A 27,961-nucleotide genomic window follows, 5' to 3' on the forward strand; every position below is an offset into this window, starting at 1 on the left:
GTAAGGGGTGCCTAGGATGTGGGGGGGAGTTGTTCATTCGTTGAGAAGTGGTCGTGAGGGGGGGGTGCTCGGTGTGCGGGAGTAGTAACTCTTTGAGCGAGTGGACCTCTTCTTTCACTTGGAGGAGGGTGGTCATGATTATATCCAGCATGCCGTTGGGAGTGGGGTTAGAGTTATTGGAAGGGTAATCAGCGACAGGAGGGGTGAGGCAAATGCGGGACGAGTGGAGACTGATCGTTGTGGGGGGGCAAGTGTAGTATTGGGGAGTGAGAGTGGGGGGGGAGATGTTGAGGGGGGAGTGGGGACCAGGAGTGGAGGGGGGGCTAAGGGTGGGGATTGAACTGTTGAAGGAAGAGTGGAGGCTTGGAGTGGCGGGGGGGAGATGTTAAAAAGGGTCAGGCTCAGGGACGAGCCCTGAGGCACGCCCTGGGCCAAAAGTACCCCTTTAGAATAGCAGTCGCCTTGCCTCACTTGAAAGCTTCTTCCCGTTAGGAAGGCCTGGATCCACCTCAGCGCAGTGTTAGCGATGCCACCTCTGTTCAGACACTGTAGCAAGGTGGTATGTGCTACAGTGTCGAACGCCGCGCTGAGGTCTAGCAGGATCAGGGCCATAGTTTGCCCCTCATCTACGCCCTGTCTCAGATGTTCTGTTGCCATGAGAAGGGCGGACTCTGTAGAATGGCGCGGTCTAAAGCCAAACTGCGTGGCGTGGAGCAATCCCGCCTCCTCCACATGTTTCATAATTTGGGTGTTTACCACCTTCTCCGCCACTTTGGACAGAAAAGGCAGGAGTGAGATGGGCCTCAGATTTTCTAACAACTCAAAGCCAATGTGGGATTTCTTCCGGAGAGGGAGCACCACTGCCTGTTTCCACCACTTAGGTAACATGCCAGACTTGAAGGAGGTATCCAGGACATGCCTTATATAAGGCTCCAGGACTTCCAGGCTGTCCCCCAATCGTTTAGGGGACACCGGGTCCAAGGGGGAGCCAGATTTAACAGAGAGACATACCCTGCCTAGCTCTTCAGGAGGGGGGGTACTAAAGTCTGTGAGGAGCCCCGCAATCTCCGTGCCCTCCGATATAACCTCAAACTCAACCCCTGTAGGGGGAGGGTTAGGAAAGGTCGAGTAAATTTTCTCGACTTTATTGGAGAAGTAGTCGGCGATGCGATCGCATGTTTCCGTCGAACAACTCTCCGGGTCTGCAGACGAGTCTATAGTATTATAGAAGAGTAAAACTCTTCGTATTGTGGCCAGTGCGGGTTCTTGAGGGATACTTGTGTATAGGGACACAATGTCCATGGTAACTAGTAATTGGTTGTCTTTATCGAAAGGTCGTTGGTCTACCAGATTAATCATCTGCATGGTGTCTCTCAGATAGGTAGGAGTCGCTTCTGCTAGCGGTTTAAGGAAGACATCGATGTACTTGCAGAGGGGTTCCAAAAGGGACCCACATCCCGATATAATAGGTCTACCCGTGGTTTAGTGGGGTTCTTATGGACCTTGGGTAGGACATAGATGGTCGGAATCCGTGGTTGCTTGAAATTTAGATATAGGTATTCTTTTTCTGTTAGAAAGCCAGCTTCTTTCCCTTTTTCCGTGATAGCGAGGATCTGGAGTCTAATCTCATTTGTCGGATTGGTAGCTATCGGCCGATAGCTAACGTTATCTCTCAATTGTGAATATATCTCCTGTTTATAGTCATCAGTGTCCATGATGACTATTGCTCCCCCTTTGTCCGCTGGTTTAATAACCAGTGATTTGTTGTTCTTCAATCCCTCAAGGGCGGCACGTTCGTTCTTGGAGATGTTATGCTTCACGTATGGTTTTTTCTCGCACATCTTGAGTACCTCCTTCAAGACAAGGCTCTCGTAAGTCAAGATCCGGTGGTTAATCATGGCGGTGTGGGGTGTGATATGTCATTATATAAACCACATTTTTTTTATTGATGTGATTGTTTGTTTGTATCCAATTGTGCCTTAGGCAAACATGTAAAAATGCATTACAATCTAAAACATGGCAGTGAAATAGCCTAGACCAGGTAAAAAGCACTTCTATTGGTCCAATACCTGCTAAAATAATAGGCAGGAGCTGTAACGAAGTGGTCAGATTCATTTTGCCAATATCTTGGCATCCATATTAATTATTGTTGCAAAGTCATCTTTGTGCCCTGAGCACCCCTTATATATTGTGTTGACTGGTACTGGTGGTAACTGGCTCTTCTTAACCAGGCCCAGGGCCACTGCTATGTTGAAAACACAATTAGAATACAGTGAAAACACCTAAATACACTAGGGTACACTATTGGTTAAGGTAATGGTTTGATTGGCATGACCTCCTCTATAAAGCCCTGGTACATAATAGAGCAGGGGGTTTAAAACTACCTTTAAGTTCCTAGTATATATTAGGGCATGGCAGTTTAGAGTCCAGCAGCCCTTTGTGCACTTCCATGTGTGCACTGCTGACAGCTGAGGTCAGTTTAAATCAGCCCTGTGTTGCAAGACTGCTTTTAAAATGTAGATTGTGCCGAAACTCGACTTTAGTGTTTGGGGGACTTGTAAATTAATAAACTGCAATATGTTTGCATATTAGGAACCCCAAGGATCTCCCATAGGTGTCCCAGTGGTGGGGGTCATGTGCTTATAAGGAGGACCCTTATAAAATAGGTTTTATATGCCTTGGGTTTAGTGAAATTGCACATTTCACTAAAGCACATTATTGTAAAGTGCTTCCCTAAATCGACGTTTGTGCTAGGAGCACTGCGGGGCGAGGATCTGCAATATTTTTACATATTCAAAACCTCTAAAGACTCCCCTAGGTGTTCCAGGGCTGGGGCGGTCCTGTAGATATAGGTAGGGTCCTTACAAAAGATCTTTTATAAGCCATGGTGTTGGATAAATTGCCCTGTTTATTTTACCCATTGCAGATCTTCAACCACATAGGTTAACATGGCAAGAAGTTATTAATTGATAACGCCTGAAAGAAAACACATAAAATATCATTCAAGGACTTACTGTAATTGAATTGATAAGTCCAACAGTATGATATTGTTGGCTGTATCCTAAAATGTATAGACAAAAAGTTGTAATACTTTCTTGGCTGTAAGCCAAAATTCAGTCTTCCAGTGATCTGTCCTGATTGGTCAGAGTTAAGTGGATTAGCCAGGCTACATTGATGAGGTGATAATTAGCCCCTGGGGTGAAGAGCCATTCTGGAAGGAGAGTTGTCAGCTGCATAGGAATGCCAGAGCCAGGGGAGGGGTCGTAAACCATGATCTTCAAAAGAAGGAGGGGACAGGCAGAAAAAGCCAGTTTCATTTACACCCCCTACTCTTTAAACCCAGCCAGATGGCAGGCATAAGGAAGGAAGGTGCAGAAGCCAGAGTAAGGGAGAATATGGAGGTGAGCCATCCTGCAGGTTGGTCTAGCCAGCTCTTGCTCGCTGCTGATACTTCGGCCATATTGTATTTTGCAGAAATTGTGCTTTATGGTAGACCATTGTGCAACCATTTGGAAGAAATTGTCACTCTCTGGATTGTTGCTCTTCACTTCATTGGACAGGAGTACCCTCATGTGTGACCCCAAAGAACACTGAATCCGTATGTGAGAGGGGCAGTGCCTCTCAGCTCTGCTGCTTGAAACTGAGAGAGTACTATGTTTTGTCTAAAATAATCCTGGTCATCCTAATTCCCTTCTGGCCTCAAATAGTTCTCTTTCAGCCTCCGGGACAGTCACTTCCCGTTTTTGTAAGATTTTCACTCTTTCTACTCTCAATTATTAAAGTCATGCCACATCAATGTATACCCTTCATCAATTGCTTTAGTGCTTATCTGTAGGTGGTTACAAATGTTCATGCTCCATTCACAAAGAGTTTGCTTTCACCTATCCTTGGAGTACTCCCAGCTTACTCCTGGAATTCAGGAGCACTGCAGCAGTAAGTCACACCTACTCACAGCAGAATCTTTAGTCATCGAGCCACAGTGATAAAACTGGCTCTTGGAGTCATAATTTTAGTTCAGCTAACCTAGAAAAACGATAACCCTGCCAGGTGGGACAGAGCCAGCCAGGTGCCTTGTGCCCTCTTGGGTCGCCCTAAATGATACAACATTCTGTTCTAAACTCTATCATGAGAACCTGGTGCAGATTGAGCCAGAAATATGTAAGGAGAGCTTATTTTCCTTATGTTAATGTACTCAAAAGTTGAAATTTTAGTTAATTGTTCTGCTAGCCAGTGACCAAAATGGTGAAACAACATGGTGGTACGAAGCCAAGATTGCATTTAATGACACGATATGAGTGACTGCTGTCACGGGTCCTACATTCCACTCCCTGCAACTTATGTAATTTAACTAGCACATTTGGACATGGGTTTACCCTGAAAGCTTGAGTCTATAGAAGGTGTGGAATATAATGTTCATTACCGTAGCTCTAGATCTCTTCAGCCATGTCTTCGGCTCACACTAACAGATGATTTGTGAAAGTTCATGAGTCTGACGTTTCAAGCCTCTTTTTCACATATTGGCTCTTGAAGAGGAGAAAGTGTTGCTTAGCTTGCTCAGCTTAAATACTTACATACTTGTTACGATTGGGATGTTGTCTTCCTTTCTCCTGATCCCAGTCTACAGGCACCCGTGTGCTGCCTTTGAATGCATCAGGCCTCCATTTGCAAACATAAGCGTTCTCTTCTTTAAATGTGTGCAATGCCTTTGTTGTCGAGTTAGCTCCAACACAGTTTGCCAGGGGACACCCCTGTACGACTGATTCTCTGAATCATAGACTATTATTTATTTTTCTTTTGTTTATAAACCTTTTCAGACGTGGCTTGGCATGAAAGCAGATTTTCTTTAACAAAGGTCAAACAAACAGTCCTGATTGCTAGTATTATCAACGAGTATCAGCATTACACTAGTTTTTCTGTGCACGTGCAACAGTACACTTGGCAGCCCAAGTATTTTTTTATTCATTCCACACTTTAATGCAAACACCTACTGAGTTTTTTTTCTTAACTTCAGGTGGTTTATATCACCTGAACATGATCTGTAAGTATGCCCGACAGTTAGTTGCAACAGGCAAAATATAAACATAATTTTTCATGCTTTGTATGTCTAAGAGAGCCTTTGTTTGGATTCCCATGGCTGAATGCTGAAATGTACTTACTCACTTTAAGCAATTAATGGGTAAACAATACCTCCAGAAGTAATTTTCTGTCGAGAAACATGTCTTCTGTAGTTAAAGTATTACTAACAAATACCCAGGGGCTTAGCTTCTGGGTGGGGGTGTCTGGGGTGCTATACCACCCCTAATAAATGCATTTTCTAATAAATAGTTGGGTACAGGTGCTGTCAGTTGGTAATTGTGAGATGCCAGTCAGATTTCACCACTATTTTTTACATGTACACAGAAAAAACACACACACTCTCTCACTCTCTCTTTTGAAAGTCCTCAAAAATATTGGTTAATTTACAAAATATTGGGCCTCATTTATGAGGCTGTGCGTCACTTTTACGCCGCCGGTGCGTCACTTTTTGTGACGCACCAGTGGCGTAAAAAATGCGCCTTGTTGCGCCATATTTACAAAGTGACGCATCTAGGTAGATGCGTCACTTTGTAAACCCCTGCACCACATTATAACTGCGCCAGGTATAATGTATGCAAGGGGGGCGTATTGACGCAAGGAAGGGTCGTAGAAGTGAAGCTGTAAAATCTATGAGATTTCACTGCGTCACTTTTAGGACGCAGGCGTAAGACTGACGCAGGCCCTTTCACATGGGGCTTGCCCCATGTGAAAGGACGCATTGCTGGAGTTGCGTCACTTTTGTGACACACTCCAGCAATGCGTCACTTTTGCGCTTACAGATGCGTCAGAAATACTGATGTATCTTAACTCCTTGCGACATGATGCGTCATACATTAAATATGACGCATCAGGAATGTCGCAAGGAGTGCGCACTGAGAAGTGACGCATCGCTGCATTCACGCAGAGATGCGTCACTTCTCATAAATGAGGCCCATTGTGTTTTGTCTCTTAGTACTCCTACCAATCCGCCTTCTATTCCCTTTCCACCGCCCCTCAGGCCCCTCTCATGTTCTTTGCTCGTCGTATAATGTATTTAAACATTATATGCCAGCCTTATTGTCTGAAAATCTGAAGCCCCCCCACCACCCCCCCATGTTACTGACCAAGCTATGCCCTGCCCTGCAAATACTTAATAACGACTACAAGGAAAAAAGATTGAGTAAAAGTAATCAGTGGCATAACACAAAATGAGGAGGGCATTTGAAAAATGTGTTGGAGACACCTCTAAAATGTCAATTGGGCGACCACATCGCAGATATAAGAATTCCGTGGGCCTCATTTATGAGAAGTGACGCATCTCTGCGTGAAAGCAGCGATGCGTCACTTCTCAGTGCGCACTCCTTGCGACATTCCTGATGCGTCATATTTAATGTTTGACGCATCATGTCGCAAGGAGTTAAGATACATCAGTATTTCTAACGTATCTGTAAGCGCAAAAGTGACGCATTGCTGGAGTGTGTCACCAGCAATGCGTCCTTTCACATGGGGCAAGCCCCATGTGAAAGGGCCTGCGTCAGTCTTACGCCTGCTGTGAGGCAGGCGCAAGATTTTGACGCAACGGCGTCCTAAAAGTGATGCAGTGAAATCTCATAGATTTCACTGCGTCACTTCTACGACCCTTCCTTGCTTCAAAACGCCCCCCTTGCATACATTATACCTGGTGCAGTTATAATGTGGAGCAGGGGTTTACAAAGTGACGCATCTACCTAGATGCCTCACTTTGTAAATATGGTGCAGCAAGGCGCATTTTTTACGCCACTGGTGCGTCACAAAAAGTGACGCACCGGCGGTGTAAAAGTGACGCACAGCCTCATAAATGAGGCCCGTGAACTTAGCTGTGGCGCAATCAAATGAGGAACCCCTGCACCGGGGCTTAAATTACTGCACAGACTATAGTAACACATGGGTGAGTAACATAAATCTTGGTATTTAGATTTACCAGAGGTACTGGCCAAGTTATATAAACAGATTTGCATCAGCATTATTTGAATTGTTGGCAGTAAAAGCAAACGATGTATTCATTTACTTACTGAAGTAGCACAGAAAAAAAATTAAATACCTTATATGGTGCTACTATCGAGCTGTGTGCAACTTACTGCTGTGAAAATAAAATATGCAGACCTCTTTTACCATCAACTAATTCACATCCCTCAGACAGCACTCTTGTTTACATGATACGGCCAATGCCTCTGATGTATTCAAATACCACAAGCACGAGACTGTGCGCTACGGTCCAATGTGATAAAGCAGTTGGTAGCCAATGCTTAATTTGAGGCAGGGGTTGCTGGTATGGCCCACCGGAACTCATTTTTGGGGACTCATAAAACTTTGAGCCAGAACAAGATTACGAGGAAAACACACAGAAAGGATAAAGAAGGAGGAAGAAAAAGATGGAAAAAAACAGAGACAACCCGAGAAATGAGAAAAAGAAATGTCTGTACAAGTGAGATAAAGTCAAAAGAAGCATACATATATGGAATGGTGGTGGATAAAAGAAGCAGGAGGTGAGAAATCTTCGGGCACCAGCAGTTATTATATCAAATAATACTGATATGAGCGGCATAAACACGCGTGGTGTTAGTATTATTCAGTCTCTGCAGCACGTAATAAACATGTTGCGCGCACATCACTCCCTTGTCAGTCTGCAGAGCTCCGCGGATCCACTCCAGGACGCGATCCCGCGGTCACGCGCTCGCAGCGGATTCTAGACCTTTCCACGGGATTCCGCACTCCTCCTGCTGGTTCTCAATGGGAGCATCTTCCAGAACTTTCTGCCAAACTTCACGTTGACCGCTTCTGCGTGATCGGTGCTCTGTTTCTAGTCAGAATATGAGAGAATCAAAGCCCAGAGGCGAGCCTTGGAGGAGAGGGGAGCAGGCGGCATTCCCCGCGCCGACATGTGTCCAAACAGATCGCCTTTTTGATGGTTACCACTGCTCAGCTGTTGATTCCTGACACGCAGCAACAACTGGCTGCTAAAAATACACCTGCTGGAGCGCTTCATCCTTCCAGAGGGGGGCAGGGGCGACGGTAACGATAACAGTAATTCATAATTTCACGACAGGCAGCGCCTGCTTTGCATGGTTCGCCTGCAGATGGGGGGCCAATGCGCCAGAACCAGCCCCGCCGCCCCCCGGGTCAAGTTTACTTTTAATGCCCAGAGCATCCCTCCGAGTCGCATCCCCGCAGGGAGGCTTGGTAGGGGCTGGGGGCAAAGGGGGGCGGAGAGGGCGTGTGAGTCCATTTATAGGGCCGGCCTGCAGGAATGCAAGGTGCTGAGATAGCAGGCGTGACTGGGAGCAGGCCTCACTCGAAGGGGCTCCTGGCATGACTCTGGAGAACATGGAGAGCGTGGAACTCTGCGAGTCCGAGGGCAAGGGTCGGGGGCTGAAGGCCACCAAGGAGTCCTGGGCCGGCGACGTCATCTTCGCGGAGCCCGCCTACGCCGCCGTGGTCTTCGACAGGTAAGTGTCCCCTCTCCCACCGTGGGTCTGGGGAGGGCAGATGCGCCAGGGTCAAGCCTCGAGATGTTTCATCTGACCTCTATGTGGAGTTTTTTTGGTTCCATCTGTCAAAACATTAAGGGGCAGAGTTACAAGCCCCTTGCGCCACATTTGCGCCACTTTTAACATGGGGAAAGTGCCGCAAAAGTGGCGCAAGGGGCTTGTAAATCTGCCCCTAAGGGCGGCTTAGAGGCGCTCTGCATATTGGTACCCTGTGGCCCCAATGGCACGTGTGATACCAGTTGCCAGTCCTGACTGGTTCAACAAGAGCGCATTGCAGGCCGGAACTTGCAGCTTTACTTTTAGCCACAATGTATGTCATCAAGGCCGCCCCAATAATTCACGAATGAGGCGCGTGAAATCTGACCCGGCGTGCCACGCGCTGATGCAGGGGCCTGTGCTGTGCCCGTGTAATGTGGGTGAACGAGATGGAAACAAGACATCCCAGGATGACAAAAGATAACCTTTCTTTTCGGCTCTAGTCAGTTTTGCCAGGCAGCGCTTGGTTTACGAAAAAAACAAACAAATATGATCATGTCTGAGGGATGCAGATGAAACGCATATGCACCTGCAGTGCAAAGCAATCTCGAGCACTATTAGCATATGCTGAAAACATTTGATTACTCCGTGAAAACTGACATTTTTTAATGTAACATTTAAATTGTATCCCCTTTGTTTTAAAATCTTGTTACTTAGTGTCACTTAAAAGCTGAGCATCTTAATTTGTAAACAATTACAGGCGATTTTTCAGCAGTCAAACATAGTTTTCAATTTCTCTACTAATCTGGAATGTTTTTGTGGTTTTGGATAGCACTCAGAAGACCAGGTGGCGCTTCACAGCACTAATAAAAATAGACCATGATCACATACATTTAGGAGCCCGAATGGAAAGCTGCGTTCAAGCCTCCACGTGCACAGCCCTTACCGCAGAACAAAAACCTCTATCATTCTATATTCATTGGATGAAATCCATATGTAAAGAATGACGCATAAGCCACGCCGTATTGTTTGCAAGCTTTGCGTTCCTCTATCTGTTTCATTGCATGGCAGGTATGATTGATTGAATATTTATAAACACTTTGCATATTTTTTAATATATAGTCATTCATCACCTCTAACGTTCGATACTGCTGGGCCTTGACAGACAAAACGTTGATAGGCCATGTCTGAACTGGGATTGGGTGGTGAGCAAAATAACGATGGATTAAACCCAGATCTGTGACTGGTGGTGAATATTTTGTCATTGTGCAGCATTCCGTCCAACATCTTGTGTGTTTTGCAAACCGTTGATAGACATGAATATTTAGTTTACGTATAACCATGTTTATTGCACAGTATACATACATTTACATTTCCTTATATAATATACTAGCAGCCCACCCCAGCGTTGCCTGGGGCAGAAGGGGGCTGGGGGCAGTATTTCAGGTTTGCGTGCACTCCCGCCCCGGCCCCCGCCCGCCACGACATTGTCTGTGTCCCGGACAATGTTGTGGCGGGCGGGGGCCGGGGCGCGAGTCCACGCAAGCCTGAAATGCTGCCCCCAGACCCTGAGCCTTACCGCAGTTGTTCCGAGCCAACCTCCCGCACCGGCTCCCTCCCGTCCCGTGTCCCAGAGCCTTACCTGAGCTGCCGCTCGTCCCCGAGCTCCTCACTTCACCGCTGCTCCTCCTCGTCATCACGTACGTTGCGGCCAGCGCTATGTCGTGGCCGTCAGCGTCGCGGCCGGCGCTACTTTCAGGGCACTACTTTTTTTTTAAGTAATATTTTTAAATGTACTTTTTTAAAAATTTTCTATAGCCTATGTCCATCTGCACACCCTGAGGATTACAACAATGTATTGGGTGTGAGGATTGGCGCTGTGGTTCCCGAGTTTACCTTGCCAAAAGGTTTGTGTTCTCTCTTTATAATAGTAGTATAGATTTAGGAAAGTTTGACCTCTGCATTAACTGGATAATAGGTGCCTGGCGCCAGTTGGTTGGCGCTTTACAGCATTAATACATGAGTGGCTTGTTCGTAGTTCAGGACCTGAGGACATGTGGGGGTCCAAGTTTTGTCACCTGTAAATCGGGCCCAGGGGTCAGAGCATCCCGTGTGCCACCTGACCGTGATGTAGCTCTAATGACGTGGCATGAGCGACCCAGGTAATGAGGTGAACTTGGCTCCTAGGAGTGGGGCCCCCTAGGTCGGTGTCGCTGAACCTGCTGCACAAACGATAGATCTGCCCATGATGATCTTACAACAGGTAGTGAAGACGAAGGGGAAGTACATGGTATGAGTGGGAGGGGGACACAGCATCTAGGACAGTGGAGGAGGTTACAGAACACAAGTGCTTAATTTAAAAAAGAATAGGTGCCGGGGCTCTAACCAGGAGAGCCCCTGCTATGCTGCCAATGCTAGAAAGGACACAACTACTAACCATCACACTGTTAGAAGTGTGACAACTCAGACTATTCCAGGACTTCAAAGCTATAAGAATGGCTTAGACGGCAATCAATAGTATTTTTTGATGTTATTATGAATTAATATGTGGAGAAGTGTGGCTCAATGGTTAGAGCGGCAGACCCTGAAGCAGAGGTCTGGCCCGGGACCAGGGTTCAATTCCCTGCCTCGGCGGGTCTTGGGCTCAAAATTCCACGGACCTGATAATTCTCGCCTTGATGCCTATTCCAATCATGGAGTCCCACTCTGCAACTCTGGGCAATAGCTTGCTTAATCTCCACAATGGCCCCCACAATGCTAAGGATGCCTGGCCTCCACCTTGGGGGTGCCCAGGAGTGGACGCCTCACAGGGAAAGCCAGGATGGGTTCCACAGCGGTATTCGTACAAGCGCCTTGAGACCCTTGCGGGTGAGTAGTGCGCTATACAAGTATCAATTTACATTTACAATAATTACCTATTATTGTGATAATCTCTAAATTAGGCAGACAGTGCTACCTTGTGACAGACTGTCACAATCAGCCGCGTTGAAAATTATGTGCCGGTGCAGAGCACCGGAAACCACAGGCTCAAATTAAGCACTGCAGTGCACCCTGCTGGGGTACAGCATAAAAGGATATGGTAGACTTAAAACTCCCAGATTATTCAGTGGTGATAACTACAAACTTTTTTTTGTTGTAAATCCTACATCGCTAGCTTTAGGAAATCCAAATTTCCCCTTGGCTTGGCGAGGGCTCGTTGGGGTTTGGCATCTGTTGTAAATATTGTCCCTGGGCGGCAGCTCGATTGAAGCATCTGCCAGAAATCACAAAGCCCAGATCTGAGGCTGTTGAGAGATATAAAGGATGGCCCTAGAAATGCCACTTCTTAATGTGGGGTGCAATAAAACTTGGTGGGGGTCTAGGGTGGCTAAAGAACCCTCTAATTGTTAATCCCCCCTGCATCACCAATAATATTCCAAGCCATCTCTAGATGTACCAATAAAATCTGAGAACTATAATAAGCAGGGCCACTGGAATTATTTGAGCCTGCGGCCGTGGCATTTTCCACATAATTACCAAATTTGCCACAGAATCCACCATCTGCTGGATAATTTTACACCTTCTGTTGCTTAATTCGTTTCTTTATTGCCGAAATAATTTAGTCAACCCTGCCACATAATTCGGTCCACCGCTGCCACATATTTCCAGTTGCTGTGACTATAATATCCCCATGATGACACTTCTGTGATTTGCTACGTCCATGCTTCCATATATTAATTAGACTGGTTCTTCCTCACTCTTTTGGCAATCGCTCACCCTCTGTACCCACCTACACCAATTGTACCAGCGCATCCCAGGCCTCGAAACTCTCACTTTCTTTTTCATCAGTTTTTCGCTTTGCGTAGGACCTCACCCTCAATTCTTGTCCAATATTTCCTATTCTGTATCCAGTGTCTAATACAGGGGCCATGGTGGATTTCTACACAAACGCAGTATGTCTTCTGACAAGCACCAAAGCCAGCTCAATACATTTGGTATGGTGTTTCTTCTTCTTCAGTCTCTGCAGTAGCCCCATTATACATTTTCCTGGTGCCATGTCTCAAGGCCCCTCCATTCACAGACCCACCAGTTCTTTAACCTTTTTCCAGTTCTCTCCATTCACATTGCAGTTACAGACTATCCCCCAGATGCATCAACAAACCAATTTGCGATTCCTTAATAGCAAAAAATACCGATTCGCTATTAAGGAATTGCAAAATGGAATGCATCAAGAAATCACTTAAAAAATAGCGATTTCTTAGAATTCCTTATTTGCGACTCGCAAATTGCGAGTCGCAATTAAGGAATACCTACCCATTCATTCCTATGGGCCTAGAGGCCCATAGGAATGAATGGGAAGACAATCTCAATTTGCGAATCGCAATTAGCGATTCGCAAATTGAGATTGCGATTTCAAGTGTGCAGGGGTGTCCAAAGGACACCCTGTTGAACCCCTGAAATTGATATGTGCACATATGTTGCGCACACACATGCCCTTATGGCATGTGTGTTTGCAACATGAAACTTTGAAAAATGCACTTTAGTGCATTTTTCAAAGTTTTTGCAAATTACCACGAAGTTGTACTTCATGGTAATTTGCGTGCCCTATTAGCGAATTGGCTATTTTAAACACTTTCATGCATTGCATTTAAGGAATCTCAAATTGAGATTCCTTAAATGCAAATAATCGCAATTTAGCAATTTCTAAAATTGCGATTTTTGCATTTGGGATGATGCATCCCAAATGCAAAAATACCGCTTGCAAAGGGCCAGATTCTCAGAATCTGGCCCTAGCTCTCGGCAATGTGGCAAGTGTGATATGACTGAAGTGTAGACCTTGTGCAACCTTTTGGGTGTGAACATGTCATGCAGAACCAAGTAGAAAATTAACATAAAGGCAACACAGAGCTTCTATTTTAACATAACTTGTGAAAATCTAAATTTTTTGGTGGATCTATGGAGTTTGCTCTTGACGGGGTGATAACATCTGGAAACTTCCAAAGACAGAGGCTTGACATCTCTGCTAGTTGAGCCAGCCTGTTCATCATTCACTTAAAAGCTGATCACTGGAGTCTCATTGAAAAGTACTGTTTGATCTTATAGGTGGCAAATAGCTCAACTCTTAGGGGCCGATTACGATGCCGTCTGGAAAAATCAGAATAGGATTCGGATTCAGCGAATCTGATTCGGAACCTATGTGTCCGACCGAATCGCTGAATCGGACACATTTCCCAATGACCGATTACAATGCAAGGAAACCATTTGGGCTGTCTGAATCGGTTCCGAATGGCATTCAGACAGCCTTAGTCGTTCAGAGCCGAATTGTACAGCTCCATGGACACAGGTCTGAAAGAGCGATTACGATGACTGATTCGGACAGCCGTTCTGATTCGGTCTGCCCAACACAAAACGGCTGTCGGAATCTGGCTTTGGGGGCCTGTAGCAGGCCCCCTTCACCCAGAGGCTTCCGATTGGTTCCCTGGGGGTAACCATGGGACCCCTCGTTACCAACATGCACAATGTGGCAGGCACCATGAGGTGCCTGTCATAGGACACATTTATGTTCCCCAACAACATTTTTTTTGCAATGGGAGCCTGTGTACTCGTTCGGAAAACAGGCCCCCATTGAAGTCAATGGGAGTCTAAATGAACGATGTACAGATGCATCATAATCGGTCAGACTTGCAGAACCCGATTCGTTTGGAAACGATTCCGAAACCGATTAGTTCAGAAGAGTTTCCTAATGAGATCGTAATTGGCCCCTAAGAATTTAATCAGAGCTGGACTTGGCACTAAAAAGGAACCCTAGAAAATGTTAAGACCAGGCCCAGGTAATCAAGCAAAGCCTGTCCCTGGGAAGAAGTATAGGGTGGTCAAATATTGAAAACCCAAAACAGGGACAATCTTCTGACTCAGAAGTAGGACTACAATTTTCCAGCAACCATGTGTCACAGAATGACTTAATTGACAACACTCTCAAACATAAAAACACGACAGTGAGGCTGCAAGGGGTAAGGGTTGGTATTGTGCAGTAATAGCATGTAGAAAGTAAATGCAACTTTGTCACACAGCATCAGTGGCCACTTAAATTGAATGGGAACTCTTCCCGTTCGTGAACGTACATGTAAGTGGAAACCACCCAACCAAACACCTGTTGACTGTCCATTTTGTACTGGTGTAGCTGAAACTATCCAGCATTTTTTCTTTGTATGTCACGCTATAGCAAACCTAGGTCGAAATGGTTAAAACCTGTCTGCCGTCAGTGTGAGTTCAAGAATCATTCTTCTGCCCTCAGAATTTTGCAGACAGATCCTAGCACCACCCTAGCTTGCGGGTGGCTAAATTCCTTAGTTGGGCGTGGGTGATCAGACTGAAAGACTTGCGTTGAATCTACAAGACGACTTCTTTTTAACCGTGTCCAAAGCTGTAATTGGTTTAATAAATTTTTATTATATTTGTATTTTTGTTAAAGATCTTTTTGATGTATGTTTAAAATGAATTGTGATTTTAATTGTAGATGTGCTTTTTAAGATATTTTATATCGAAATAAAGCTTTGTACTACTACTGCCCTTAAATTGCTTCCTGATCAGCGCTGCCAACTAATCCTGCACGGATACACAGGGAGCAATGCCTTCAGTTGAATTTAAGTTGCCCCTCTTAAAATAGAGGCATTTGGCACACTTATAGAAATTTGTAGTGATAGATAAAATCATAACTCCCCAGGCAAATCTGGGACATCTTGTCACCGTAAAGTGGTTCCATAGAATTCATTTTACAGTAGACATCTTCCAGTGATTTTGACTAGAGAGTCATAGATTTTACAGGATGTTCTGAAGAAACACACAGCATATCTGAATACTTCAGGGTGTGATTATTCGGGACTTGTAGCAAGCACAACGTTTAAGTTAAACTACCATCTGCAGTAGGTACAGAGACTATTTTCATTACTATAAAGGGATTCAGAGGAATGCCAGTTCCAGCATTTAGGGCAGCACACACTTAACATTGTGATATAGGAAACATGTGATGACGTCTTGTATGCACTTCTGGGCCAGGTTCTACTTTAGATGTGGTCTGTGATCCATTTGCTGAGTCTGAAACCAATGGACATTGGTTTTAATTACCGCTTCACATGGGATCAGATTGTTTGGTGCTGGGCAGATCACTTTATCCCCTGCCTCACCCCAAGGGCCTCATGTCCCTACTTTGCTTTAATTGCCATCACCCAGAAACAGGTTAATCCTCATTATTAGGTCCTAGTGCCTTGGGGACACCAAGGGAGTTAGAAAAGCACTATACAAATGCTGCTATAACATGATGAAAAAATGTGCACGTGTTCCTCACATACATACTGTGATAATCATAGTTTCAACTGAATCTCTTACACATCAGTGAGGGTGCAGAAAGTGAATGTACTGTATTGGAGAACACCGCGCTTGCCTCCTTTCACCCTATCAACCTTTTTTCGCTCGCCTAGAACTCAAATTGAAGCTAATTAATAGGGCCTGATTTACAAGGTTTAAGACTGGCAATGTCTTAATATGTGCCTGCCTGGAAAACAGAAAAGGATTCCTGGCAGGAGAAAATGCATTTGCTACTTTGGATGTCTTTGCCAAAACTGTTCAGTAGCACATCCCATGGAAAAAGGAAGTGGGCGTTACAAGGAGTGGTGCGCCTTGCAAGTTTGTAAACATCTCCGGAGAATAAGGAGAATCAGGAATTCTTCACGAAGGAAGCTTTCATCCAAGTCCTTCTTGCTCACGTGATTTCCCGGCTTGACTATGCAACGCACTTTATTTGGGATTCCCAGATGGCCTTGACAATAGGCTGCAATTGGTTTAAAATCAGGCCGCCAGGCTGGTCATTTGTCAGCCACGACATTGCCACACTAAACCTTTAATAAAAAAGCTCCACTGGCTTACAGTAGCTCAGAGGAACATCTTTAAACTAGCTTGCATTATTTTTAAGGCTCTATTATGCAAAAAGTCCTGCTTTTGTGTCCTCTAGAATCCAGTGTTACCTTCCAAATCGCCGTCTTAGATCGGCTCACCACAATTTATTTAACCTCATCGCTGCGGCGGTCATTTTTGCGCTACGTGGCTTTTTTCAAAAAGCCGCGTTAGATGACGAGCTCAGCTCGTCATCCGCACACGCCCCCCGTGGCTGATGACTCGTCATCAGCATCGAAGGGGTTAAAGTGTCGAAAAGTAAGAGGAAAAGCCTTGGAGGGGCCAGATTTTCGGTATCGGCTCCCCACGCCTTGAATTCTCTTGCTCCTGACATCAGATCAACTTCCAACTATGCGAGTTTTAGAGTGCTTTTAAAAACCTGGTTGTTCCAACAAGCTAGTTGCTGTCTTTTGCTAACTTAGCGCCTAAAGACCTTATGGTGAACGTGCTCTATAAGTTTTCTATACCATAACATAACGTCTACAGACATACTTTTGTGGGCATTCACAAACTCTGATCCAATATCTTTCAACTGTTTGGAAATTTGCAGGATATAAAGGGGTGCAGATTAACCCCACATTTGGTGGGGATGTAGAGGGATGACTTCCTCAACATGGATTTGTTTTCCCTGCAGGGAAGAAAAGGCACACTATTGTGAAGTTTTGTTATATGACTAAAACATGTAAATAAAAAACGCTTTTCAGTCGGAAATGTAAATCTCCACACGTACTTTTATGTTTTTTTCATGAATCAGGCCCTTAAAGTGCCTTCATATTTTGAAAGGCCAACCCACCTTGGTGAACACAAGTGCGAAAATTAGAAACTGAGCACAAATTCATGAATCTGCACCCACAGGTTTGTTTACTAGTTCACTTCAGTGTGGGTTTACTCATTTCAGACATTCATAAAGGTCTCTGAGAGAGTGCTCGGAAACGGTACAGAGCAGGAATATCGTCGTAAAAATATCGACTAACATAAATATCGCTGCAAAAATATCTACAGGAAGAAATATCGATGACAAAAATATCGTCTGACCAGAATATTGACAGACAGGTAAGTAATATCGTTAACATTAATATAGTTGTAATAAATATCGTTTACAAAAACATAGTTTACAATAATATCGTTTTTTAAATAATTATAAGTAATGTAGTGTTTTTAATGATTATTTTTAGTCAAAGTAGTATTTTTAGTAGTATATTATTATTTAATAATGTATTTTCAGTTGAATTTAGTATTAATAGTTCCGTAGCGGGTTGTGGGTTTATAGGGGAGTAGGGTGGGAAGTAATTTAAATATAATGAAATAATACATTAATTAATGTTTTAAATGAATATAAATAGTGTAATAAATAATAGTTAATTAATTTCAATTAGTTAATTGAATAATAATTATGTAATTAATTATGTTAATTTTTTAATTATTTTTATGTGTGTGTACAGGATTTTTTTAGTGAAAATGTTTTTGGGTAAAGGGGTATTTTTAGGGTTCAGGGTCAGTTTTCAGTTTTTGGGTAAAGGGGTATTTTTAGGGTTCAGGGTCAGTTTTTAGTTTTTGGGTAAAGGGGTATTTTTTGGGTTCAGGGTCAGTTTTCAGTTTTTGGGTAAAAGGGTATTTTTAGGGTTCAGGGTCAGTTTTCAGTTTTTGGGTAAAGGGGTATTTTTAGGGTTCAGGGTCAGTTTTCAGTTTTTGGGTAAAGGGGTATTTATAGGGTTCAGGGTCAGTTTTCAGTTTTTGGGTAAAAGGGTATTTTTAGGGTTCAGGGTCAGTTTTTAGTTTTTGGGTAAAGGGGTATTTTTTGGGTTCAGGGTCAGTTTTCAGTTTTTGGGTAAAAGGGTATTTTTAGGGTTCAGGGTCAGTTTTCAGTTTTTGGGTAAAGGGGTATTTTTAGGGTTCAGGGTCAGTTTTCAGTTTTTGGGTAAAGGGGTATTTTTAGGGTTCAGGGTCAGTTTTTAGTTTTTGGGTAAAGGGGTATTTTTTGGGTTCAGGGTCAGTTTTCAGTTTTTGGGTAAAAGGGTATTTTTAGGGTTCAGGGTCAGTTTTCAGTTTTTGGGTAAAGGGGTATTTTTAGGGTTCAGGGTCAGTTTTCAGTTTTTGGGTAAAGGGGTATTTTTAGGGTTCAGGGTCAGTTTTTAGTTTTTGGGTAAAGGGGTATTTTTTGGGTTCAGGGTCAGTTTTCAGTTTTTGGGTAAAAGGGTATTTTTAGGGTTCAGGGTCAGTTTTCAGTTTTTGGGTAAAAGGGTATTTTTTGGGTTCAGGATCAGTTTTCAGTTTTTGGGTAAAGGGGTATTTTTAGGGTTCAGGGTCAGTTTTCAGTTTTTGGGTAAAGGGATATTTTAATTATATATATGTATTATTGTTGTTATATAAAGTAATGTGTAAAATCAATTTATATGTCCACATTTATTAAGTTTATAATTAAAAAGTGTAGTAAATTTTTTTGAAATAGTTAAAAAATAAAAGTAATGTAATGTATTTTGTTAATAGTACTTATATTTATTTATTATTTAATGTAATTTTAATTATTTTAAAAAGTCGATATTTTTTACATCTATATTAATTACAACGATATTTTGGAGTCGATATTTATGTACTTACCTGTTTAAGTATAGGGTGTCGATATTTTTGTAAACGATATTTTTGCAACGATATTTATGTCAGCTATATTTTTGTTATCGATATTTTAACACCCTACCCTCGGAAACCTGCAACAGTTGCAGGTTTCCAGGTGTACTCCTGGAAAGATTTTGTGAATTCCTAATTATGTTTATGTAGATGCAGGTTTACATGTGTAATTGTATCTTGTGTGCAACTGTGCATGCTGAAGTTACTTCACTTACAGGCAATAACACTTTTTTCTTTTCTCCGTTTACCAGTGGAGAAATCCCTTCCGCCAATACCCCATCGATGGTTCTCTTTTTCTTGACATGGTTTTGATGTATTGGCCTGCTATAGCATGCAACACTAAAAAGCGTGACATGTGTCACAATAGGAATTCTGATGAGTGGAATTTTCAGCTCATTCACATCCTGAAAAGGTCTTTAATTCTGCCATTGACATTAGTAAACCTCTGACCATACCCAGAATGGAAATGGGCCAAAAACAAATTTGTCCAAATTCTCAAACACTCTAGTTGGTGGGTGTACCCAAACCTTTAAGGATATCCCTCCCCTGCAACAGCCAGTCCTTGCCCTTGGAGCTGGATTGGCACATTAATAATATTACACCATTAGGGAGTATTGTTAAACATTGGTAAATTAGTTTGTGACTTCAAGTTCAACTTTACATTTGCAAGCATAAATTGAACTTAAACGTGCCACTGGCTTTCAGAATTGCGCCAGAGATCTCTGTGCTATATGTGCAACCCTCTGCTTTCTGTGTTGAATTCCTAGACAAAGCCTGTTGGGAAATTAGGGGATGCGAGAGAGAGAGAGAGAGAGAGAGAGAAAGAGAGAGAGAGATCGATAGAGAGAGAGAGAGAGAGAGAGAGAGAGATTCTTTCTTAAAGTTTTAATAAATTCAGAGCAAGAACGTCATGTCACTAAACAAAGGCAGAGGCTGGATTCTTATTAAAAATATTTGAATGCCAACATCTCATAATTTCCTGCAATAATCCCAAGAGTAATATTTACAGAACATAGCCCATGAAGGCCAAAAGAAGTACAGATGTTTGCCTGCAGTCTTCAACTGGGTTCTCTAGCAGTTTTTCCTGAATAACAAATAATATGCTGTAACAAGTCGTGTCTTACTCATGGCTTGGGTGTAACTTTTTAATATATTTTTAGGTTTAGGACGAATGTACTCATTGAAAAAAAAGTATGTGCATCAGACGTCTCAGAGAAAAGTCGCCCCCCAGGTTCCCATGTGTAACTGCTGGAAATTTACATTAGTAGCAGCGGCAGCCGGTAATTTGAGCAAGCGCTGGGTGGGTAAACCACACACACACATACTCACACTTACCCATCTATGTGCACACTCACTCAAACCCATACATTCTCAAGCATGCACTCACCCATTCGCAGCATGCACTCAATAATAAGGCCCCTTAAGGCCTTGCTGGGTGCACCCCAAATCATTTTCCTCCATCTTGTGAGTTGCAGCCTACCTGTGCCCCAGATTGCAGTGAGCAGAGTCCAGGAAGTGGTAAGGAGACAGACTAGTGCTGTCTCTTCCCAAGACAAAAAGTTGTTTAAAAAACGATTTTCACTTTCTTTGTTTACTGTCTATGCCTGTGGTTGTTATAGTTAAAATTGTAGTTTTAGCCTGCCTGTAATTGCATATTTTATCACCTGTGTTGTGTTTTAAACTTGTGGTTTTCCCTGCCCATGATAGCCTCCATTTAGTGTATTGAATTGGGGGGTTTGCATTTGCAGTCCAACCTCTGTAGTTTGTTGCTCTCATTCCTTGGTGACAATTCTGTTTTCCCTCCAAATTTCTCCCTTGCTCTGTACTAAGACCTGTATGTTAAAACAGTGCACATCCAGCCACCATTTTGTGTTCACAAGCCAGTGAAACCATCCCTCCTCCCTCCCCCCTAGTAATAGGGACTTTCTACATCAGAGGGTGCTTCTGTGAGCTGTTTAAACCGTATTTTACTAGGGCCTGTGCTCTTCGTTTTTTGGCCAGCAGGGAGAGTAACATTTTATTCAAACAGTAATGTTAGATTTTTAAGTTAGTGAGGCCCTTACCTGCTGAAGTCCAAAGTGTGGATTGAGCCTGTCTGTCTCCTAGGAGATTCTGAACAGGAGAAGCACCTCCCCAGCCCCCACCCCCAGGCCAGCAGACCATTGGCTATTTGTTAGAAATTGGATCCCTGGCTGGCCAGGGCTTGAGCCAAAGTCAGTCAGAGACCACCATTCCTAAGTCAGGGCAAGGGAGTTACACGCCAAGATAACCCCTGCTCACCCTCTAGGTAACGTGGCGCGAGCAGCAAGGCTAAGTTCGGAGGCAACGTGAGTTTAGTGTTTGCACGCGCACCCAACAACAACACCCAAGGCCCACCACAAAGGAAACTCCACACAAGGTTATATATAAAAATAGCCTTTGTATTATATCAAAACACATTAGATAAAAACACACACTTTACAATGTGCCAAAAGGCATGGGCAGGATTTACAGGGGAGATGTACAAGACAGGGCCACATGGACCACTGTCAGGAATAGGGACTTTTTAGAACTTAGCACTGGGTAGAATTAGCACTTAGAACATAGAATATAAATCACTGTAGCACAAAATAGAACATAAAGCACACAACCAGTAACTACTGGTAACCGGTAAGTACCACCTACGCAACCCTAACCACCTTAGGAGAATATTTCGCAGGGAACCAGGACCTCACTAGCACCACCTGCACTAGCAAGAACAACCACCTAAGTATCACAATACATGTATGGGTATAGGCACATTACGCATGATGCATCACAACACATTCAGAGGTGTAGGGAAGGAAAACACATGATGCATAAACATACATTCATCGGTGTAAGAACAAGGCACATGACGCATAATCAACACATTCAGAGGTGCAGCACAGGAGAACACATGATGCATAACCAACACATTCAGCGGAGTAAAAGAACACAATTGCGCTAAACTCACATAAGTCACCACCTGTGACTGTCTCTAGGCCAACTGGCCTTGTTGGGGCTAGGACGCCCGGTGTCCCAGAGTCAGGGGGGCCTAAACGTGGCAGCTGCCCACTAAGTCCTGGGCAGCTGTGTGAGGATGTGGCCACACGCCGGAGCCTTGCAGGCTCTGGCCAAATCACTTGTGTCCCCTTTGGAGCCTCTCGGGGCTCTTGGCACCAAGGTGGGGGGGGGCAAGGTGGGAGCGGCCGCTGCCATCTGGGGCCACTATACCAGAAACAGAATGCCCCCTGAGCCTCTGTGGCTCGTAGAAATAAATAGCACCTTGAGCCTCTTGTGGGCTCGGTACAAGGAAATGCCCCCTTGAGCCTCTCTGGGCTCCTAATAAACAAAATGCTGCCCTGAGCCTCCGTGGCTCTGAACGCAAAATGTCCCCGCTGCTGGAGTCAAGTTCAAGTTTGAAATTTGTATAGCGCCCTATATACCCAGAGGGTCTCAAGGCGCTTGGGGGAAGGGGAAGTTTATTTGTCGAATATCCAAGTTTTTAGTTGTTTTCTGAAGGTGAGGTGGTTCTGGGTAAGGAGGTGATGGGTGGGGATAGAGTTCCAGGTTTTGGCCGTTAAGTAGGAGAAGGATCTTCCTCCCATGGTGGATTTATGTATGCGTGGGATTGCGGCGAGGGCTTGTGTGGATGATCGCAGTTGGCGGGGGGGGGTGAAAAAGGACAGGCGTGTGTTGAGGCAGTCGGGTCCTAGGTCGTAGAGGGCTTTGTGTGCGTGGGTAAGGAGGCGGAACGTAATTCTCTTGTTGACGGGAGGCCAGTGGAGGTCTTTCAGGTGCCCGGAGATGTGAGCTCGGCGGGGGAGGTCCAGTATAAGTCTGGCTGAGGCGTTTTGGATGCGTTGGAGTTTTTTCTGGAGTTTGGTGGTGGTTCCGTCGTAGAGGGTGTTTCCGTAGTCCAGTCGGCTGGTAACCAGTGCGTGGGTGACCGTTTTTCTTGTTTCGGTGGGGATCCAGCGGAAGATTTTTTTAAGCATGCGTAGGATGTTGAAGCAAGATGAGGTGACGGCGTTGACTTGTCTGGTCATTGAGAGGGAGGAGTCTAGGATGAAACCCAGGTTGCGTGCGTGGTCAGCAGGTGTGGGTGCAATTCCCAGGGCCGGTGGCCACCAAGAATCGTCCCAGGCGGAGGGGGATGAGCCTAAGATGAGGACTTCAGTTTTGTCTGAGTTCAGTTTTAGACGGCTGTCTTTCATCCATTCGACTACTTCTTTCATTCCTTCGTGTAGGTTGGTTTTGGCGGTACTGGGATCGTTGGTGAGGGAGAGGATGAGCTGTGTGTCGTCTGCGTAGGAGATGATGTTGAGGTTGTGTTTGCGTGCGATGGATGCGAGGGGACTCATGTATACGTTGAAGAGGGTGGGACTGAGTGAAGATCCTTGTGGTACACCACAGATGACTTCGGTGGCCTCTGATCTGAAGGGGGGGAGGCGGACTCTCTGAGTTCTTCCGGCGAGGAACGAGACTATCCAGTCTAGTGCTTTACCTTGTATCCCGACGTTGCTAAGGCGTTTGATAAGGGTGGTATGGCAGACTGTGTCAAATGCTGCGGAGATGTCAAGTAGGATGAGTGCGGTTGTTTCTCCATTGTCCAGTAGTGTCCGAATGTCGTCAGTTGCTGCGATGAGGGCGGTCTCTGTGCTGTGTTTGGCTCGGAAGCCGGATTGTGAAGGGTCGAGGGATTTGTTGGATTCGAGGAAGGCGGCGAGCTGATTGTTGATGGCTTTCTCGATGACTTTGGCAGGGAAAGGAAGGAGTGAGATGGGGCGGTAATTCTTGAGTTCGGTGGGGTCTGCTGTGGGTTTCTTCAGGAGGGCACTGAGTTCGGCGTGTTTCCAGCTTTCTGGGAAGGTGGCAGCGTTTAGGGAGCAGTTGATGACATCTCGGAGATGGGGTGCGATAACGGAGTCTGCTTTGTTGAAAATGTAGTGGGGACATGGGTCGGTTGGTGATCCTGAGTGGATGGAGTTCATCAGACGGATGGTTTCTTCAGTGGAGATTGGGTTCCAGGCGCAGAGGTTGTTAGGGGGGTGTTTAAGTTTAGATGAGGGTGGTGGGGCTTGGATTCCGGTCTCATTTGCGAAGCTGTTATGTATGTCTGCGATTCTGTTGTGGAAGAATGAGGCTAAGGAGTCGCAGAGGTCTTGGGAGGGGGTGATATCGTTCGTGCCGGCGGGGGGGGGGTTGGTGAATTCTTTGACAATGTTGAATAGTTCCTTGCTGTTTTGGGCGTTGTTGTCGAGTCGGTCTTTGAGTGCTGATTTCTTGGTGGATCGGATCAGTTGGTGGTGTTTGCGGATGGCGTTCTTGAAGGCTGCCTGGTTGTCAGAGGTTCGGTCTTTTTTCCAGGCTTTCTCGAGGGTGCGGCAAGTCTTCTTGGAGTTTTTGAGGTCCTTATTAAACCAAGGGGCTTTATTGTTGATTTGTTTGGATTGCTGTTTTTTCAAGGGTGCTAATTCATCAGCGCTGTGGGTGATCCATTGTGTGAGGTTGGTTGCTGCAAGGTTTGGGTCCGACGATTTTGCAGGGAGGATTTGTTGCAGTGATGTGAAGAGTTGGTCGGTTGTAATTTTGTTCCAGTTTCTGCGTGGAATTGGTTGAGGGAGGTTGTGGGTTGTAGTCTTTTTGTAGCTGAAGTGAACGCAGCTGTGGTCTGTCCATTGGTGGGCTGCGGTGTGGTCGAAGGAGATATGCTTGCTGGAGGTGAAGATTGGGTCGAGCGTGTGCCCTGCGTTGTGAGTGGGGGTGTTGACAAGTTGTTTGAGTCCGAGATTGGCGAGGTTGTCCAGAAGGGTGGTGGTGTTGCTGTCATTGTTCTTTTCTAGGTGGAAGTTGATGTCTCCTAGCAGGATGTAGTCCTCGGAGGGGAGGGCGTGAGGGGTGACGAATTCAGTGATGTCTTCGCAGAATTGTGCGCGGGGTCCTGGTGGTCTATAGATGAGGGTGCCTCTGAGTGTGGACTTCGGGTCGGTGTGGATCTGGAAGTGGAGGTGTTCGGCGGTAGCGAGGTTATCGTCGGAGCTGGTAGAGATGCGGATGGTGTTCTTATGGACGATGGCGATGCCTCCTCCTGTTTGGTGGTGCGATCTTTTCGGATGATCTTGTAGCCGTCCGGAATGGCTATGGCGATGTCGGGTGCTGAAGATGTGTTCATCCAGGTTTCTGTGAGAAAGGCGATGTCCGGCGCTGTGGTGTCAAGTAGGTTCCATAGTTCAATGGCGTTACTGTGGACCGAGCGAGTGTTGAGCAGGATGCACTTCAGATGGTTGGGGACTCGGAAGCGCGGAAACTGCCTTTGAGCCTCTCAGGGCTCCAAACTTAAGCAATGGCCCGAGCCTCGCAGGGCTCATTAACACAATGCCCCCGTTTGGTTGAGCCTCCGTGGCTCTTGAAACAACTGGGGCTCAGTACGCCTCGAGCGTACTCTTCATCAAGGGGCAGTGCGGGCCGCAGTACATCTCGAGCATACTCTTCATCAAGGAGCAGTGCGGGCCGTAGTACGCCTCAAGCGTACGCTTCGTCGTGGCCCTGGTGCGATTCTGTACGCATCTAGCGTACGAGGCGTACGGCGGCGGTGCGATTTTGTACGCTTCTAGCGTACGCGTCACACCTTGTTGGGCTCTTCAATTCGCTTTGGGGCAATGCCGGGTGGGCACCGTTTTTCAGCAAATAAGGCGCTCCCAGGCGCCAGAGGGCCAGTGAAGCACTCCCAGCGCTTAGGGGACCATTGAGGGGTCTATTTCCAAATAAAGGTTTCCCTACACTAGCTGCCAACAAAAATAAAAGCGCTCCCAGGCACTATATGCAATCAAGCGCTCCCAGCGCTAGAAAATACAAATAAAGCGCTCCTAGGTGCTTAGGGGGAGAAAATAGGTGCTTCCAGGCTCTTGGAGGCCCAGAAGTCCAGAAAAAGTCCTCAAGAGTGCTGCAAGGCAGGGAAGGGGGGCAAGGCTGGGCCCAGGGGCCTGCTCACTGGTCCCTCCAGACAGGAATGTGGCCTCAAGTGGCGGTTCCTCCTGGCACCCAGCAGCAGCAGCCCCCCTCTGTAGGATCAGAAAAGAACAACTTGTGTGGGGACACAGCCCCTCTCTTATACAGGTACATTCCTTTGTCTTTGTCACAGGATGAGGGGAAAAACCATTCGCAGCTGGTTGGTGAGCACCCTTGATGTGCTCAGCCCCTCACTCTATTCACTGGCAGGGCTAGGGTCATTAGACGCACCACAGGGGGAGGAGCCAGCATTGTGTGGGGAAAGCCCAGCCCTATTCAGGACCCAGGTGCACTCCTCCCCAGCCATCAGCATGCTAATCTCACACTCACCACTGGGGCAGACCCCTACAGACTCCTGGAGCCAGGCTCACCAGAAAGCTCCCGCCAATCACACGCCAGGCACATTTTACACTAATATGCCAACTCCTAGAAGTGGCACTTCCACAGAAGACACAATCATGCCACATACATCATTGCGAAGCATTCAATCACACGACTCCGCACATACCAAACTCGAGCCTGCACTCCCCACGCATCAGGAACTAACATGGTCACATACATTCCCCATGCATTCCTATGGGAGGGCAGGCCATTCTCACACACGCACTCAGAGAGCGCACACACTTACACTGCGCCACAGTGAAAGTGCGCAGAAACCAAAAAATCACTACCACCAATTTACATTCACAAAGCAAAAAAGTTTAGGGGTGAACCTGCCAGAAGGGCCAAGTCCAACACTATTCAGCTACCAGGCAAGTCAGAGCCCTCCTCTCACACCTGTCCAGGCCCCTTAAGGCCTTGCTGGGTGCACCCCAAATCATTCTCCTACATCTTGTGAGTTACAGGCTACCTGTGCCCCAGATTGTAGTGAGCAGAGTCCAGGAAGTGGTAAGGAGACAGACTAGTGCTATCTCTTCCCAAGACAAAATGTTGCTTAAAAAACGATTTTCACTTTCTGTGTTTACTGTCTATGCCTGTGGTTGTTACATTTAAAACTTGTAGTTTTAGCCTGCCTGTAATTGCATATTTTATCACCTGTGTTGTGTTTTAAACTTGTGATTTTCCCTGTCCATGATAGCCTCCATTTAGCGTATTGAATTGTGGGATTTGCTGTCCAACCTCTGTAGTTTGTCCCTCTCATTCCTTGGTGACAATTCTTTTTTTCCTCCAAATTTCTCCCTTGCTCTGTGCTGAGACCTGTATGTATTTTGTGTTCACAAGCCAGTGAAACCAGCCCCCCTGCCTCCACCCCCAGCAACAGGGATTTTCTACATCAGAGGGTGCTTCTGTGAGCTGTTTAAACTGTGTTTTACTAGGGCCTGTGCACTTTGTTTTTTGGCCAGCAGGGGGAGTAAAGTTTTATTCAAACAGTATTGTTAGATTTTCAAGTTAGTGAGGCCCTGAGCTGCTGAAGTCCAAGGTGTGGATTGAGCATGTCTGTCTCCTAGGAGATTCTGAACAGGAGAAGCAGCTTCCAACTCCCTGGTCAGCAAACCTTGTCTGAGGTCGCTGGGACCTTATATGGTCTGCTAGTGGTTGGTACATGTCTACACTGATTGGCGGTTGTATCTAGTGTTTCTATTGGATTAGGGTTAATGTCCTCATTTGTTGTGTATTTGAGGGTTCTGATTGGTTTCTGGGTCTGTGATTCAATCATTGTAGGATTGGAGCTAGGGTTAGGATTTCTATTGGATGTAGGGACTAGGGCTTCCTATGTTATTGGTTGTTGGGAGTAAGGTGAGACTAGGGCTAGGGTTAGACCTTTAATTGGAAGTAGCAATTAGGGCTTCTGGTGTGATTGGTTGCTGGACTAGGTGTGGGACTTAGAGTAGGGTTAG

At 45.5% G+C, this 27,961-nt stretch overlaps 1 protein-coding gene across 2 annotated transcripts in view; it reads left to right on the forward strand.

Annotated features, from left to right (window-relative positions):
• The first annotated feature begins 8,140 nt into the window (after positions 1-8,140).
• The window catches only part of SMYD1 (SET and MYND domain containing 1), a 153,770-nt gene continuing 133,949 nt past the window's right edge, over positions 8,141-27,961 (forward strand). The window contains exon 1 of one of the 2 annotated variants that reach the window (XM_086964272.1): positions 8,141-8,540. In XM_086964272.1, the coding sequence (XP_086820398.1) occupies positions 8,404-8,540 (137 nt within the window). In that variant the 5' untranslated portion in view covers positions 8,141-8,403. The remainder of the gene's footprint in view (positions 8,541-27,961) is intronic. The other variant, XM_086964271.1, reaches the window with a different exon arrangement.

This window comes from Lissotriton vulgaris, chromosome 3_2 (assembly GCF_964263255.1).
Source record: "Lissotriton vulgaris chromosome 3_2, aLisVul1.2, whole genome shotgun sequence".
Lineage (NCBI taxonomy): Eukaryota > Metazoa > Chordata > Amphibia > Caudata > Salamandridae > Lissotriton > Lissotriton vulgaris.